The sequence below is a fragment of the Mastigoproctus giganteus genome, chromosome 4 (genome assembly GCF_048544385.1).
Source record: "Mastigoproctus giganteus isolate SK-2022 chromosome 4, ASM4854438v1, whole genome shotgun sequence".
Lineage (NCBI taxonomy): Eukaryota > Metazoa > Arthropoda > Arachnida > Uropygi > Thelyphonidae > Mastigoproctus > Mastigoproctus giganteus.
The window spans coordinates 142,177,628-142,191,275 of NC_143578.1; the positions used below are offsets into that span (position 1 = coordinate 142,177,628).

General features: G+C 37.3%; 1 protein-coding gene across 1 annotated transcript in view; it reads right to left on the reverse strand.

The window, feature by feature from the left end:
- Positions 1 to 13,648, reverse strand: part of LOC150087103 (uncharacterized) — a 415,820-nt gene that overhangs the window by 121,915 nt on the left and 280,257 nt on the right. The window contains exons 4-5 of the mRNA XM_090371812.1: positions 11,465 to 11,663; positions 3,647 to 3,670 (exon numbers count right to left, since the gene is read on the reverse strand). Coding sequence (XP_090227938.1) covers positions 3,647 to 3,670; positions 11,465 to 11,663 — 223 coding nt within the window. The remainder of the gene's footprint in view (positions 1 to 3,646; positions 3,671 to 11,464; positions 11,664 to 13,648) is intronic.

Sequence of the window (13,648 nt, forward strand, 5' to 3'; positions counted from 1 at the left end):
GCTTTATAGTTTTCCTCTTCTATAATGAACAGATGTTCTTCTCTTCTGGGAAGGGAGCTAATCTGTGCTATTAGCTCTGTTCTGGGAGTGCCATAAATTATACATTCATATTGAATGTGTGCCCAGTCTTCACTCTCACCACAAGTGCAGTTTGCGTCATCAGCCAGCCCCAAGGAGGTTAGTTTTGCCTTTAGGGAGCCATTACCTGTCAATATAAATGTAAAAAAAAGTCCAAGGGCATGCCACTTAGGTGGCGTTGGGCTAACCACTGACACCCCTGGCAGAAACTGTTTGTTAACCAGACCTCTGGTTTCCTTCTCCCACTTTGTTTGCCATAGCTCATGGAGTTTTGTGGCTATTATTTTTCTTTCAACGTTGAAGGTGCTGGCTGTATCAAGGGCTATCACCAGAAATTCTGTGGGTATGCTCTTTTTTAAGTCTATAATATAAGCCTCTTTTGGGTACTTCCAGATAAAGTGGGAGAGCTCAGGCCAGCAACTGTAGCGTAGGTGTGCTTACTGTGCGACATGCTGTGGTAATACTGAAAAGTATTGTCCTTTGTATCGATTCTAATTTATTCCTATTTCTTACTAGGGTGAACCATGCACCAGCTGCATAGGTGATAACAGGTAGGAACATTGCATGGTATATGATTGCCAGGGTCTTTCTTTTCAGCCTCCAGTCTGCTCGACTGATCTCAGCAATCATACCTGCATAATTTCTCACCTTCTTCGCCAAGTAGATCAAATGGGGATAAAAAGTTAATTTTGAATCAAAGACCACTCCAAGATATTTTAGTTCTGTTACCATTTTTTATAGTTATTGTGTTAATTTTGATTTGTGGACGTCTTCTTATGTCCAGATTGCCTTTTAGAAGTATTTATTTGGTTTTTTCAGGAGATATTTTCACCATGTGCATTTGTGCCCACTCCTGCAACTGCAAGAGGGCGGCATTTGATCTTTTCTCTACAACCACTTGGTAATTACCTTTTACAAGGAAAATCATGTCATCTGTAAAGGCTAGGCTTTCCACGGGGCCCAGATCCAAGGCCAGAAATTCATCCACAAGAAATGGCCAAGGATTGAACCCTGCAGGCAGCCTTTATTCACAGGGCATCAATTCTTGGAATCTTGTGCACACTGAGACACTTCTGTCTGTAAGGTAGCTATCTATTACCTTATATAGGTTTGTGGGCCATTTGCCTGGCAGAGTTTCCTAAGGATACTAGGCAACCAGAGTGAGTCAAATGCCCCAGCAAAGTCAGTAGAGATTGCCAGCATACATTTCTCCTGAGTTTTTAACTGTTGTCAGTAGGTGGTGCACAGCATCCTCCATAGAGTTGCCCTGCTTAAAACCATACTGATTGTTGGAATGTAAACCTGCTTCTGTGTAGTACTGAGCTAATCTGCTAGGTATTACACTTTCGTATATTTTCCCTAGTACAGGGAGTAGGGCTATTGGTCTATATGATTTGGGATCAGTAGGGGTTTCTCAGGATTTTGAGAATTAATCCTAACACAGCTTTTTCCATGTTTTTTCCATACTGTCATACAGTTATTATATAGTGCTATTAATTTGCCTGTTGCTATTTCTGCTAATTTTTTGATGATCTCAAGCTCTAAGAGGTCAAAACCTGGGAATTTATTGTTTTGGTTTTAGATAGTGCTATTTCTAAGTCTTGTGTAGTAAACAGAAGTTCAATATTGGCATCGTCATATTCAGTGTTTTCTTTTCTAATGTCCAGCTGAGTGGGGGAATTATCCCCAGTTTCAGTCCGAATAATAATGTCTAGGATGTTATTTTCAGAATCGGACCAACACAGGGTTCCATTTGGTTTTACAGTGGTTTCCAAGACATCTCTTCGCAGCGTGTTGGTCACTATTCTGCAGACAACTCCCCAAGGGTTATTGTTTCCAGTAGTTCCCACCAAGTGCCTCCATCATTCCTTTTTCTTGTCTCTTATGAGGGCTATATACTGATTCCTGAGAGTTCTATAAGAATCTCACAGCTCATTTTGTGGCCAAGATGTTCTAGCTCTTTGAAAATTTCTCCTCAGCTGGTGCGCCCTTCTGAGTATAGTCAGTTCAGGGCACCACCAGGGGACTGCTTGCTTCCTCGGCTTTTGCCATGGTTATTGCTGTTTTTGTTAAAATGTTTGTCATAGTCAGTGCTTGCTTGCTTGTCCAGGCTACAGTGGCCTTATCTAGGCCACTCATTTTCCTGTTTTTGCAGCTCAGCTGCTGTATGTTCTGCAAAAATCTGCCAGTTTGCCCTTTTAAGGTTATATCTTTTGATATCCAAAAGATATAACCTTGGGTTGTTTGTAATTGCCTGTTTAGTTTTAAGGTGATGGCTCTATGATCTGACATGGTCCAGGCTGACATCGGCACACACTATGATATTTGCAGAAAGTAGCAAGTCTACGACTGCTTGTAGGTATTCAATAGTTGGATTTATTATCTTCACCGCGGTAAGTGACTGTAGACTTAGTACTAACCACGGCTGGCCGTGAGCACCCCACCAGCCATGTCGTTTTGGATATGATCTCACCCAGTCACCTGAAAATTACAATTTGGCCTTTGTCAAACTCACTTAAGTCTGCTGCCTTTCCCATCTGAAGAACAGGAGTAATACTGATTAATGGAGCTCAGTATCAGGTGATTTTTATACCATGTCCCGACCCATGCTGTAGTTCATCTGCAGTTGCTTCAATTTGCATAACGACTCACTGGTAATAATGTTTTGGCTCATCAGTGTATTCTGTAATTATTAATACATTTTATATACCCGTAATGAGATCTTTTTGACCACTGCTTTTATTGACTAATATTGTGCTGAACGTGGATTTACAAAATTTATCTACACCAAATGTGGATCTATATTGCCTTTCAACCTCTGAAATAGGAATGTGGTTCTATATTTTTCAGAACAAGGAATGAAAGGAAGATGCATGCCAGAATATGCACTTAAAAAAATGGACAAATTATCATTAGAAATTTAGAACAGAAACATATAAGTGAAACTCTCAAACTAGTTACCTGGTGAAACAACAGATAAAAATCCAAAGAAAGAACAGTTTGGCACACGTAGTACTTTGCATTGTCTCGCAAGTATAATATTCTACACTCAAAGTGAAGAGAAAAACTGAAACACTGGAGAGTTTCGCAATATATGAAATAATATGTTGATTTGACCATGATGCTAATATGTTCCAATTTGTAAATAAAGTTCAGATGCATGATGAAGCTGCAAGAAGAATATGTCATTAAAAGTAGACATTACTTTTCTTGCACAGATGCAAGTGGATATCTCAAGTAAAATACTTGAGATAACTCAAGTTATTTACATGTTTATTTATCACTGCATTTTAAAATTGAGATTCAAATTGTGGGATACTAATTCTCAGTACTAAATGAAGAGTAGTATCTGTTTGAAAGGAAATCCAGATTTTTATTTGTTTATGATGACTATTGAAAATATATGCTCATAAATATGTATAGACATGAATACTCTGGCCATATTCATTGCAAAGATATTTACAATCGGTATTTCTTGTGATTGCCAATGCCAGCTTTGTGCTGAATGGCTTTAAACTAATAAATATTAATATTTGAATCCACTTATCTGAAATAAATGAATACTCACTTTCATCTAGTGCATTATCCTCATCTGTTAAAATAAAAAAAAAAAAATTAAAAACAATCAACAAATTGACTTTTATATAAACAGTTAAACATTACATGTAACAGATACTAAATTAATAGAACGTTCAGTGAAAATACGCTGTTCTTTGTTCGTAAGAGTGAATTGCAATAAATGGCATCTCATATTGTGACTATCTCGAATAAGTAGTGCTCGAATAAGAAGATTGCATTAAAAATAATAAATGCCTTGTGCATTTATTATTTTGTAAGGAGATTAATGATACGGTATATATCTACTAATAAATTTGACAAATGACAAGAATGTAGCTTTAAGGGTAAAATGGACCCCTTCATCAGCAATATACAGATTCTAACGGAATAATGACGTTAAAGACAAAATTTAATAGATACGGAGTTGTGCGCGCTGTGATGCGCGCAGCGCGTGAGATTGAATATTAACTACTAGATTGCCGCTCGTTCATTTAGAAGTATTATTATTAGCCATATGGTGCAAGGAAGCCTAAGGCTTATGCTGTAACAGCCAAAAAAGGAATTCCCAAGTTACCGAGAGAGAGAGAGAGAGAGAGAGAGAGAGAGAGAGAGAGAGAGAGAGAGAGAGAGAGAGAGAGAGAGAGAGAGACAAAGTAGAAGAGAATCACCAAGAAAGAAAAGAATGATGATATCCAGCTCAGAATCCTGGGTGTGCCAGGCCCATACTCGCCAGATGTGAACCCCTGGGGTTAAATTGTTGGTGCCAGAACTTCTGTGGGTTTGCTGCCAGCATTTATCCATCTTCAAGACAGTTGTTTACAAGATAGGATGTAGCCTCGTGTCCTTGCAGTGATTCATGGTTCTTGAATTGCATATGTTGCATGACTCTAGCCAGAGGCCAAAGTGCCGGGATTGGTCGATCACTTCGTAATCACGTTTAGGGTTAAGGTCATGGTGGATCGACCAGAAATGTTCTGCGGTTGCGGAGTGGTCAACGTCACCAAGGCAAATTGACCTGTCATGCTCTGCAAGGTAGTTTTGAAGGCATTTCAAGCTCTCTCCTATGAAGCAACTGCCACAATCTTTGCAAGTTACGCGGTATACCACTCCGCTATGCAAAAGAGGGGCAGCCAGAGTTTTCACATTAGAAACCAGGGAATGCAAGCTCCTACCAGGTAGTTGTATGCATTTTATGCAATATTCCCGGAGGATTTTCAAAATCTGGTTCAAAATTGCCCAGATAGTGGAGAATATTGGTGGTAGGCATACTGTCATGTGGTGGTGATGGTCTCGGGTGGATTGTGAGCTCTTGCGCTTGTAGCAAGCACTTGTCTAATATGTGGGTTGGATAACCACAATTGACCAGGTCAGCTTTAACCCTGGAAATCTCGATGCACCTAGCTTCCTCTGAGCTGGAATTGCTACAAGCTTCGGAGAATAGAGTGCGGGCAGGGGCGTTGAGATGGCTAGGGGCGTGGCCCAATCACCCACACCACATTGGCTTTTGGTATACTGAGGTCTCCAGTTGTGGGTCCACACGCTTTACCAGAACATCTAAGAATGGAAGAGATCCATCTACTTCTAATTCTAAAGTGAACTGGATGAATACTGATAAAGAATGGAGGTACTCCAGTAGTGTTGCCTCCGAATTGTGTGGGATGATGGTGAAGTTGTCATCGATGTATCTGCACCAAACTGTAATAGGTACAGGTGGGCTCAGGAATATCTGTTCCTCCAATTCCTCCAAGGCGATGTTGGCAATGACGGTGCTAACAGGGGCAGTCTAATAAAGGAGGTAGAGTTCTCATATATTTTCTTCAAAATCATAATATATGGGGTATCTATGCCTTGTCTTTCCAGTGCCCAAAACATTGCCTTATGCTGTATGGAGTCAAATGACTTTTCATAATCCACAAATGCCAGGCATAATGGTGTTTTATATTCATTTGCTTTCTCCATTAGCTGTGATATTACGTGAAGGTGATCCATAGTTGAGAATCCTGTCCTAAAACCAGCTTCTCTTTCGGTTGATTCTAATTAGTATTCTCTCTAATCTGTTAGTAATGATCCTTGTGAACAACTTGTAGATGTGGGATAACAAGCTAATTGCTCTATAATTTCCAATTTCTGATTTATCTCCTTTCTAATACAGCAAAACTATAATTGCATTATTCCACTCCTTCAGCATCACACCTTTTCTAATGCATTTTGTGAAGAGTCTTGCCAGTTTTTGTGCCATGTCTCTTCCTCCCAATTTTAACAACACTACAGTAACTTCATCTTCCCCCGGGGCTTTCTGATTCTTCATTTTCTTCAATGTGTGTTCTACCTCTCAGGAAGTATATTGGGTATTTCGCATGTGTTACTAATTTGCGATCCATCTTCTCCACTGCTGGCATCATTCCCTTGCACCTTGTATAATTCTCTATAGTAGTCTTCTGCTATTTGAATTAACCTTCTCTGCTGTTTATAAGTACACCATAGCTATTTTTCAGTTTCAGTATCATTTGTCTTTCTGTATTACTGCTCATGGCTGCTGATTTAAATCCTTTGTTTTCCCTTAATGCTTGTTCTACTTTTCTTGTGTTAAATCTTCTTATGTCCTCTCTGAATCTCTTTCTAATGTCTTTCATAACTCAGGATACACAATTTTCTCCTTGTCAGTGTTTATCTTACTCTTCATTCGTCGTCTTTGGTTCATCATGACAAGTGTTTCTTGACTAATTTTATCTTCTTTGGATTTCTTTTTACCTATAGGTTCCTTGGGCTTTATCACTTTCAGAAAGTTGTAATATTCCTTGTCAATATCTTGGTCCTGAGCAGTCTGCAGAAGTTCAAACTTGTTCTTAAGTTCCAGTACTTACTGCTTTTTCTCCTCTTCTGTTATCTCAAAGACCTTTGTATTATTTACTCATGTCAGTTTTTTCCTTTCTTTTCTTGCATCTATATCAAATGTGCATCTTACCATTCTGTGATCACTTCCAACTTGCTTTCTCGGTGATTCCCTTCTACTTCTCTCTCTCTCAGGGTAATGTGGGAATTTTTTTTTTTTTTGGCTGGTGCAGCATAAGCCTCAGGCTTCCTTGCACCATATGGCTAATGCTAATAATAATAATAATAATAAAACATTTACCTTGTTCAGGACAGTAACATCATTCACGATATATTTTCTGTTAGTGAGGATGAAGTTGGTTTCATTAGTTGTTAATCCATTTGGGTTCTTCCATATCCACATTTTGTTCACCCTTTTCTTGAAAAAAAGTGTTCATTACTGACAATTCTTGAGATTTTACAAATTCCACAAGTCTTTCACCTCTTTCTTTTCTTTCACCAATTCCTAAATTTCCTATAGTTCCCCTTTCTGTACTGTTTTGTCTCTTTCCAACCTTAGCATTGAAGTCCTCCATAACGATAGTGTAGTGGGTTTTCTGCTCATCTAGAAGACTCAATTTCGGTATACATTTCTTCAACCTCTTAATCATCATGGCTCGATGTTGGTACAGAAATCATTATAACCTTTAGCTTGTACCTCTTAGAAATCCTGAGTAATAGTCTTGACACCCTTGGTGATGTACTTTTTAATTCCAAAATGATGTTTTTTATATCTTTATGGACCAGAAAGCCAACTCCATATTTGCTCCTTTCACTGTTTCCATTGGTGTATAGCAGATTTCCACTTGATAAACTTATAAGTGATTAATTTCTTCTTCTCATTTCAGCCAAACCAATGATATTCCAATTCACATTTTCTAATTCCTTTTCCCGCTCTAATATCCTGTCTTTGTCAATAAGCGATCTTATGTTGTAACAGGCCAAGTTCATTTTCCGTGCATGGCAGTCTGGTCGTACCCAGAGATTCTCAGCACCCTCTGCTTTCACTCTGACCCTCTCGCTGACATAAGAGGAGAGAGTGAAAGCCGCTGGGGATGAGGGCCATTTGTTTCGTCGTGCTGTCATGGGCTGGAGGGTTTGGTCTTTTCCTCTTCACACTGACCAGGCATCTTGAAGAGAACCACTCTAAACATTCGTTGCCACCTAAGTGACGTAACAGGGCTTACCATCAAGAAGGTGTGTATGAAGAGATTTTAGGGAGGTAGGCCAACTGGACTTCTCCTAAATATTCTGAAATAGAAAGATACTGGATCCATCAGTGTTTTAGACTGAGTGTCTGATAACACACAATGCCTGTTCTCCTCTAAGCCCCTAAACCATTTACTATTTTCAGATGACATTGTGATCATAAGCCATGATCCTGAAGAAATAGAGGAAATCCCTAATCAGTGATGCAAGGTTAGTAAGGATTTCAGACTAAAGTTAAACATGATTTAGGACACGTCATTAGCTGTAATAATGATAAATGGCTGGAAGCAAGAGAAGAATAAACTTCAGATGGATACCATTCAGGAAATATAGTCACATACTGAGGAGCAATATCCCAATTTGTCTGAAACGTAAAAAAATGAACCAATGTGCCTACCACGACTTATGGAAGTGAAACTTAGGGCACTCACCAAGAGAATGGAAGAGAAGCTGAAAACTACACAGAGAAGAATGGAACACATTATATTAGGAATGAAACTGTTGAATAAGAAGTGAAACTGAAACACATGGATTAAGCAGCAAACTCAAGTAAAGGGCATTCTTATAAAAATTAAAGAACTGAAATGGAATTGGGCAGGACACATAGATTGAAGACATGATGACAGGTGGATTTAGAAAATAATAGAATAATATTAAAATAAGGAATACAACAACGGAGATGGACAGATGAAATAAAACAGTTCGTGGGCAGTAGGATGACAATTGTACAAAACAGAAGGAAGTGTAAAGTTGCTGGACAGGCTTTCATCCTGCAGTGGATTGAAAACAGTTGGTGATGATCTCATCGATATAGTAGTGCCCAACACCAGCAACCACCAGAAAACCTACGAGGAAAAGGCATACAGTCCTGAGATAGGAAGTCAAAGAAATGTGGCATATGTAACAAATAATGATCATCCCGATCACCACATCAATGACTGGCATGGTGCCAAAGAGCCTGCACAAGATGCAGGCTCTTTGGCACCTTTAGCAGCAATATGCCTCCTGGTTACTTGTTTCTTGTCTTCATCTTCTTCCACAGGTTTCTTAAATACTAACTATCAAAAGATGTGATATATCTTAATCTGGTTCAACTAATCAACTAAAAATAAACCACATTGAAAAACAAAATAACACTAAAACATATAATATATAAACAATAACAAAAACAGAAGTTAATTATAAATTTTAATCCTTGGTTTTTTGCATATAGATTAATGCAATACATGGGTCACTTACTTCAGATCTTCAGAAAGTTTCTGAAGATCTGAAGTAACACCCGTAATTGCAACACCCGTAGATCTTCAGATCTACGGGTGTTGCAATTTTGAACACCCGTAGGATAGTAAGACAGTTCCTCGACCAAAAGTAGTAAAAATAATAATAGTAAATGGACACAACCAACCACCACATTCACTTACCAATATCAGTCATGGGACAGAAAAAACCCACAAAGGAGAAAAACTATATTAATAATGTTTAATGTATTACAAGAACCCCACAGCTCTATTGACAAACTATACTGGGGCCTTACCTTGATGACAGACAAAATAATTCAGCATACTAGGTGTAACCCTCATCAACAAGAATAAAATGGCTACCTACCTATTGGCATTGCAGTGCAGAACACCAGCAACCTCCAGAAAACCTAAGACAGGAAGTCAAAGAAATGTGGCATATGGAACGCATAATGTCCATCCCAATCACTGTATGAACTTTGTCACCGGTATGGTGACAAAGAGCTTCTATAAGGCTTAGCAATATTCCTTCCAGGGAACACTTACCTGGTACTCCTCCAGAAAGCCATGATCCTGAACACCTGTAGGACAACCAGAGGGTTCCTGACCAATGGACATAACAATCACCCCCACACATTTGGTACCAGGTACCCTTCACAGGATGGGAAAACCCATTAGAAGAAAGAGATAATAATAAACAAGAATACTCAACTACCATTCAGACAAAAAAAAAAAACACCACTGATTCTTAGCTTGTTTAAAATCAAGATTGGATCAATTAATAATTGTTTTACAATTATTGAGAGTCACAATGTAGGCAGAAAATGAAGCTGATGATTTGGATACAAGCCAATTGCAATATGCTACATTCTTATCTTGAATGGCCTTGGCATATTTGTTTGGAACATTAGGTCCTGATAAAAGACAATACGCGCTAGTCTAGGGTGGAATAAAGGATTTCATCACTACAAGAATAATTATACTGACACAGTCTGAGCAAACATTGGGATCAGAAGATTTAAAATAGCAAGCCCATCAAAGAAAACAGGAACAGAAATCATGCAGGCCATCTCGCCATCTCATTTTTAGAATGTCCATAGGGAAGAGAATTTCTGCTGGAGAAGGTACCATTCCCAAGTTGTAATCTGTGTTGCCTAAAGGATCACCAACATTGACATTTTTTTAAGGGTTGTTGGTGAAGAAAATATTGAGTGTTGTGCATGTGGTTAGGATCATCTGATATTCAACTAGGGAAATGAACAAGGTCATTATCAATCCAAGGGAAATTACCTGTCTGTTAAGAAAGTTCCACTGGAGAAGATGAGTTTCAAAGAAAGGTAATGAATTTTGAGCGATTAGTAACATTAGGAGAATGGTAGACACACCAGTCAAAGGTGACAGAATGGGAGAGAGAGAGAGAGAGAGAGAGAGAGAGAGAGAGAGAGAGAGAGAGAGAGAGAGAGATTAAGGCAAATGAACAAGGTCATTTGCCTTAAACTTTAATAACCTTAATTTGTAATAACAAACCAGACCCCAAAAAGAGGTTATTACAAATTAAGAACACTCTGACAAGGAATATAAGAACAGACATATGCACAAGTACCACCCCTGAACAAAAGAATTAAAGTAAATAACTAAGGTAACTGAGATGAGTAGTGGTTGAAGCAACTGAATAAAGTCGGGTGAAGAGAGATTGTCAGGTAAAGTAAGTGGGGTTTGGAAGATAGTGGGTAGAAATATACATCACTGAGGTTGGAAATGAGACCACATAAATTTGAGAAATGAATGAGGAAGCTTTTGAGGTTTAGATCTTTTTCCAGATAAGTTTTGGGAGAGGAGGAAAGGAGATATGTATGAATTAATAAAATTTTTGAATAGAGCATATGCAGCAAGTCTATAATCAGCTCCTTGGCATAACATCACCTTGATAATGCCTCCTGCATATATACTATTCAGACTTCTTCCAGTGCACTACTACCTATTCCCGATGCATCCTACTGAACCTAACTACTATTGCTAACCAACTAGGGTTAGCTATTGCTAACCCTAAGTGGTTAGCAATAGCTTCAGTCCAGTGGACCATCTATCAACCACTGTTTTCAAGCTGTACCCTCAAAATATAAGGAATACTGGATCTCACCGTTTTGATAAACAAAACGGTGAAATCCAGTATTCTTATCAGAACCAAAAAAGACTTTACTTACAGAGCATGACAGAAGAGATTGAACAAAAGAATGATGGAATTAGCTTGATATATATAAACCTGATGATGTAAAAAAATAAGATTAATAAATAACATTAACACTAAACCTTTAATAACTATGTGTATGTAGATATTCAGTTTATTTACGTCAATCTATAATGCATAAAACGGAGCTTTTATTTTGTTCTCCCACTGTAAATTCCAGGGGAAAAAAAGTGAGGGGGGGACCAGCATCATGCATATGCAGCACATAGAAATCAGTGCAATAAACCAACATACTTTATATAATACTGAAAAATGCACATACCTTTTTCACTGCTAGGAACACATTTCTGTGTTTCACTGTCACAATCCAAAGCTCTCTTATGGACAAATCGTCGCATATTTGACTTCTCACTTCCTTCAGTTTCTTTACAAACAAATTTGTGATATTCTGGATCCATATGAAAATCCTTAATTACCGGTTTCTTTTCTTCATCTTCTTCCACAGGTTTCTTAAATACTAACTATCAAAAGATGCGATATATCTTAATCTAGTTCAACTAAAAATATACCACACTGAAAAACAAAATAACACTAAAACATACAATACATAAACAATAACAGAAGTTAATTATAAATTTTAATCCCTGGTTTTTTGCATATAGATTAGTGCAATAGCATCAGTTGAATTTGTAGCCATCTAACAAAGTAGTTAAGTAGGCATTGTATTTTAATTGTATATCATATTGTGAATACTTTCACAACGAGTTGCCATGGTATTGCACTACCTCGAATAAGTAATGCTTCACCAGTGGAGAAGACTAATGTTACTTGTTCTCAGCAGAGATCATCACCCAGACAGCACCGTTCCAAAATTAATGAAGTACAATTAAAACAATACCAACTTAACTACTTTGGTATATGGCTACAAATTCAACTGATATAATTGCACTAACCTATACACAAGAAACCAGTGATTAAAATTTAGAATTAATTTCTGTTTTTGTTACATTTTTTTTGCTTCTTCATCACTCAATATATAAGATTATATTGTTATCAGATGTCTCACACACTTAACAGTAACGCTCAGCGCTAACAAGCACTCAGTGGCAAAATCAGGATAATCTTTCAGTCAATGTAATGTTAATATGTAATGTATTACACAAAATAACAATGGAAGCAGAGCACACACATTAACTACAATTTGCTTTACATATTAAAAAGCTATAAAATATTACTCTAAGGCATTTTTTCTTTTAAAAACTAAAAATTCACTTTAGGATTATTTAAAAAATAATAAAATTAATTGAATAATTAGTTTTATAAACAGGCAAATAAAGGTAGTTTAAACACTGAAGACAGACAGTAGGTTGTAAACAACCTATTGTTTAAATAATTTCCCTGAACATCAAAAAATGTAGGGGAACTCATCTTCTTTCATTTCATTTTTCCTCTGTTTTAGTTTTATGAGTAAAAGTAAGGAGGAAGAGATAAGCTCATTACAAGGAGGAGATAAGCTCATTATGAAATTGGTATTGGACTCAAAAGTTCCACGTGGACCACAAAACATACAATGAAAATTTAATGTCTATTTAACTTTTCCTTCTAGAGTAATGCTCAAAACAATTTCATTTCTTTTGGAGCAACTGGAAAGTGGCTATAAAATCATAATTTGCTTTAAAAGTTTAACAGAGACCAACCAACAAAACAAATTCAAAATTTGGTGATGATCCGACTTTTCCTTCTCAAGGAAAGCCCAACACTAATAGAGGTTTCTGGATGTGGAAATAGGCAGTTTTGAATTGGAATTGATCCCATAATATTCCCAGTGACTAACAGACACTTCATGAAAATTTACTAAAAATTTAACAGGCGAAAAAAAAAAATAAAAATAAAATCATATTTCTGTTGGTTCAAATTTAGTTAAATTTAGAATGGTTTATTCTTCCCAAAAGAACCAAATACAAAATTTCATTAAAATCCGTCCACTGGAAGGAGAGACAGATAGATTGTTATGGTAAAAACAGTAAGCGATTCATGCATTTATGAATGGACTTAAAAAAAAAAAAAAAAAATCAGATAAAAGATGTGGCTCTTGAATAGTAAGACTAAGTATACCATTATATACCAAGCAGACAATCTGTGAGACAAAGGGATGGCAGTTGAGATCAAACGATTCCACTGTTGTTTGCAAAGTCCCATTCCAACATGTTCATTTGTTTTGCGGTAAGACAGGTTTCATTTCCTTCTTTCTTTGTAGTTTGCTTGAAAATGACAGAAAAAGAATTCAAGAATAAATCAACCTCAAATTTTTAACAAAACTAAAGAAAACAACTAAAAGTCATGACATTTTATATAAAGTTTCTGGGGAAGATACTATGCCAACAGCTTGCGTGTTTCAATGGCATAGAAGATTTTTAGAAGGAAAACAGAATGTGGAAGACTATTATCAACTAGGTCATCTGGTGTCCATGAAAGTGGATGAAAGTGTGGATTGGGTGTGGACAGT